Genomic DNA, 5,000 nt, shown 5'->3' with positions numbered 1-5,000 from the left:
TATATTCTCCATACAGACCTCCTGTTCGGTTAATAAGAGCTAAATATTGACAGTATCAAATATTAACAGTAATAATAATAATAATAATAATAATAATAATAATAATAATCAGGGGCACCCAACGAATATTATTTCCAAAATGCATAGTAATAGGAAAAAACACCAATGAAACATTTTTAAATTTTCTAATATTTTAATTTTGCTAGGAAAAAAAGGTGTTATGCACTCTTAAGATGATTATAAGCAAAATTCCAGCTCCCAGCTAGATATTAAGGGACTCCCAGCCGACTTTGTCACCGGTTCCCGGCCAGCAAAGAACGTGAATCTAAACCGCTCGCTAAACCGGCCAAAACAGGTTGTTTTTTCACAACATGTGAAAGGTAACCAGCGAGCTGACCTCGTGTACGAGTTCTCTTGCAGCCTCTTCCAGTTTCTGTTCTCATCCAGCCAGCACAGATTGAAATAATAACGGTAAAGAGCATGAAAATTAATAACTTGCCAGCCAGCTGCATAGATCAATTTCGATATATTAAAATTCAGCCCGAAACAAAAGGCATCATATCGAGGCTCTGGGGAATAAATATAAGGATTTGTACGAGTTTATTCCCCAGAGCCTCGAGATGATACCTTTTGTTTACGACTGAAATTTTATATATCGAAAGTGGGCTATTTCCACTGCGTAACACCTTATTTGGGTGCCCCTGAATTCCCATCAAAAATTTCGTGGAGACGAGAAGGTAGGAGAACACCTCTGTACCTCTAAAGAGCCTTCACCATCGAAGCAAACTTGTTCCCAGTGTCATCACTCTACCTTCCGTCGGAGCGAGTCTAAATGTAAGAGGAAGTTGATGTGACGTCACATCCAGTTTCTTGCCAGGTGCTTCAAACATCGTACGTGGGAAGAAATCCAGCAAAAATTACAGGAACTTTTGGATTTTACGCAAAACATCGCGTGAACTTTAAACGAGAAATCGTTTATGGTTCTGTTTGTACCAAAACAAGGATTGATTTGAAGTGAATTCAAGTGAGCTTCCGGCGGAAAGATGATACAGGTAAAATCGCGCTCACAACGCGTTCGCGTTGAGCGGAAATACACGCTGCATTGCTTTTCCCCTTTTCTGATATCTTCAGTTGTAGGCATAAGACAGTTTAGTGGAAATGATTCTTTGTTGTTATTGCTTCATTTTTTTATGATCTGTTTTGCCTCTACAGCAGTGTTGAGACTGTACTTTGTTACCGAAGGAAGTAAAGTTGGTCTTTCACGGTCGCTTTGCTAATTGTAAACAGGAAAGGAGCGAGCCACCAGGCTACCAGGCGACTTTCGTGCAATATTGTTGCAGGCAAGCCTATTATTCTATGTAATAGTATCATACGTGAACTCTTATTTTCAACCGAATGGTTCATCCTTTAGTTACATTTTTTACTTTCGTCTTACTAATTTAATTTCGTCAATGTCAATTGATCGGAAGTAAAGCGATGTTCGAAACAATTTATGGCGCGAAAGTCTTTTGTCGATTGTCTTTTCTCGTGTTTGGTAGAGAGAGAGAGAAGTTTCCTTGTGGTATAGTTATATAAAAAGGACTTATTTGCAGTTACTTCAAACATAACTTCTGATCAGCGTGTAATGAATGCTTCACGACCTTTGTTATCAAAGCCATCATCGTACGTACATTGAGTCAGTGTAAACAAAGTGAAATTTGATTTCGCTGTTGCTTTGCCCTTAATTTTCTTTTATGATTTTTGTAATCTGTGAAATTAATTAATGTGCTGGATTTTTCGTAGGTTTTCAATCTTTGTGATAACTGTATCCCAGCAGCGGAATGGAAACTGATGGAGGTCTTCGTGGGATCGTCACTACACAATTACAGTGCAATGTCACATGCTCGGCTGGTGAAGTGAGGAATCTCTTGGAGGAGAAGCTAGACAGACAGCTGGATGGTTACATTGTTCTTTTCAATGACGCTGAGGTAAAACATTTTGAATAAGACTATGATGTTCTTTGGTGCTGACATTACATGCATGAGTACCTCAAGTCTAACCTAAATTTATAATCCCCAAAACATATAAACATCATTTGAATGTTCCCTAGGGTATAATTGATCCCCCTTCCTTAGGGAGCTATTTCAGGGGAAATTCACGAAACAGTTTATTGACAAAAAGCACATGAAACATTTAAGAATCCCAACTGACAGAAGGCTGTCAACTATCTTTCAGTGAGGCGAGAAATTGAACTTGCACTACCCAGAAAACATAAATAATTTCTCAAGTGATTGGAGAAGGACCGCCTCCATATTTCTGAATAATAATAATAATAATAATAATAATAATAATAATAGTAATAATAATAAGAAGAATAACTTCGAGACAATGACAAAATCATAATAATTTTAAGACATACGAAACCAACTTTTTAAAGACATGTTTCGGCATGACTCATGCCATCATCAGTTTAATTAATTTAAATCTACAAACCTCTCTCTCTTATATACATTACAACTGGAAAACATTAAAATTTAAAACTTAAAATTTGGTTTAAATGACGGTTATATTTGAAAAGATGATAAAAAGTTGCATAACATAACATAAAATATGTGCATGCACAACTTACAAAAAACAAAAATTATTATAATTATGCTGTAACTGTATGTTTAGCGCATATGTTATGTTTGTATCATCTTTTCAAAATATAACCGTCATTGTAACCAAATTTTAAATTTTAACATTCTCTAATTGTAACGTGTATAAGCGAGAGAGGTTTGTAGATTTAAATTAATTAAACTAATGATGGCATGAGTAATGCCGAAACATGTATTTTGTTTGTGTTTTTTGTCTTAAATTTATTTTAATAATAATAATAATGATAATCAACTTTCTATTAATCCATTGACTCCCAGGGGTTCCCCATTGACGAGTGAAATTGTCTGGTGTTAGACAGAGTAAAATACGGTTTGGGCGTCAAAGGGGTAATGGGGACATCATTGAGTGATTAAAGTATCAAGATTACATCGCCAAGCACAAATTTAATGCTTTACTTAATGAATACTTGGAGGGCTACTCATGAAATCAAATGTTTAGATTTGCTGATAGCAGAAAACTTAAGTTCTTAAAGGAACACCAATGAGACAAGAATAGAAGACCAATGTAGTTAATCTACATATGACTCTGAATCCAGGAGTCAAATCCCATAATTATCATTGAAATATTTATAATTTGTCTTTCCATTTGCCTGTTTTTTTTCCTTCTGTACTGCGTTAGTGAAAATTATTTTGAGACAACAGAAGTTGTGCATGGTGAGAAAGAAAACGAGACCTTTGATTTGGCTGTAATTGCTTGGCCATTTTGTTGAGGTCTTTATTTCGTATTATTCTTCTTAAGGTAAGTTCCATTCAAGCGATTTTGCCAGATGAGAGTATTGTGGACCAAGAATCTCAACAGACACTAGTACTCAAAGTTGTTGTAAATGGTGAGTTGTGACTATTTTCCACTGGATATGAAATGGCACAAATAGACCATTTTACAGTTCTGTACTCAGTTAGCAGGCCTTTGAATAAAATCGAGGCTAGAGTTGACCTTGTTTGATACCAACCTCGTTGCTTTTGCTAGGTATTAAAGTAGAACCTCGTCAGCATTATGTACAACAACATGATTTACATAAGAAAAACTTTGAAGTTTGTATCAAAGCAAGGTCAACTCTGGCCTCTCTTTTATTCAATGGCCTGTTAACTGAGGACAGAATTGTAAAATGGTCTGTTAAGGTCCAAGTGGAGAAATCAGAATCTCAGGAGTTTTAATCATTGAGCTTCAAATACTTACTCCTGGACACAGGTGTTCAAAGCCCAATAATTAAGTTACATGTAGTTACAGTGGAACCTTGATTTAACAAACCTTTATATAACGAAGTTCAACGAACCTCAATATAGCAAAATCCTCGTTATAACGAACACAACCAAGAAGCCCAGACGTAAAATGTACTCCGATATAACAAAGAAATGTCAAAACTTAACAAAAGATAAATGCGAAGTATAACAACAAGGATGACTCCCATTAATCCTGTAACTATAAAACAACTTCACAGTTACAGGAACAGCTCATTATAAATTTATGCAAAGACTGCCAATATTGACACATCTACAAATCTGCTTTATCTGGCTTTGTCTCTTACTAGTTCTATTAACTTCTTCATTTTTGAAGGCTTCTTGTGGTAAAAGGTATAAGTAGCCGGAATTTCCAGTCCAATGTCCTTGTTTCTCCATTAAATTTTCCAGCCACTTCCACTGAAATTTTTCCTCCATGTTTTAAAAGCAAGTGAAACACACCAGGAAGAAGTAATCGTTCAGATCCTGAAATGCTGGGTAGCGCAACGTAACATATCATTAACCACTGACTCCCGGGGTTCCCCATTGATTGAGTCTGGCCAGTTCAGATTGGTTTGAGTGTCAAAGGCTTAATGGGGACTGTTTTTGGATTAACCCTTGGTTCCCCATTGACGAGTAAAATCGTCTGGCGTTATAGAGTAAAATACTAAGTCTGGCCGGTTGAGGCCAGTTTGGGTGTCAACGGGTTAAAAAACAAATATCATTGATTAATTATACCTCGATATAATGAACATTCTGGTTGTTTTTCCGCAAATTCATTTTATCAAGGTTTTCGTTATAAAGAACCCTTAATACACGAACCGATTTCCTAATTTCCTGGGCACTTCATTAAATTGAGGTTATGGTAATCCTGGATTAGTGAAAACTTAAGTTGCAGTTTATTTATTGATGAAAAGAAGTTTTCACAAGATTTCTAGCCTTCAAGTATGAATCAGAACTTTGCTTTCTTTCAGCAAAAAATGGCATAGTCAAAAGAGGCTTTTTTGACAGGCAAAATGCATACCAAAATAAGTGCCAATTACGATGATTCATGTGACCGATTGAAATGTTGCCCTTGAGTAGACTCTGAATCATAAGTGAGTACAATCTGTTTCATTTAAAGAAATGAAACAAAGTAAATACCCC

The 5,000-nt window shown here is 35.9% G+C and overlaps 1 protein-coding gene across 7 annotated transcripts in view; it reads left to right on the top strand.

The window, feature by feature from the left end:
• The first annotated feature begins 852 nt into the window (after positions 1-852).
• LOC138028549 (protein C-ets-2-like) overlaps positions 853-5,000 on the top strand; it is a 20,489-nt gene continuing 16,341 nt past the window's right edge. For 2 of the 7 annotated variants that reach the window (XM_068876138.1, XM_068876141.1), the window contains exons 1-4: positions 853-1,052; positions 1,213-1,340; positions 1,783-1,967; positions 3,376-3,463. In XM_068876138.1, coding sequence (XP_068732239.1) covers positions 1,821-1,967; positions 3,376-3,463 — 235 coding nt within the window. In that variant the 5' untranslated portion in view covers positions 853-1,052; positions 1,213-1,340; positions 1,783-1,820. The remainder of the gene's footprint in view (positions 1,053-1,212; positions 1,341-1,782; positions 1,968-3,375; positions 3,464-5,000) is intronic. The other 5 variants (XM_068876140.1, XM_068876143.1, XM_068876136.1 and 2 more) reach the window with 5 other exon arrangements.

This window comes from Montipora capricornis, chromosome 13 (assembly GCF_036669925.1).
Source record: "Montipora capricornis isolate CH-2021 chromosome 13, ASM3666992v2, whole genome shotgun sequence".
Lineage (NCBI taxonomy): Eukaryota > Metazoa > Cnidaria > Anthozoa > Scleractinia > Acroporidae > Montipora > Montipora capricornis.
The sequence above is the reverse complement of the archived record's forward strand: the minus strand, read 5'-3'. Positions and strand labels throughout refer to the sequence as shown.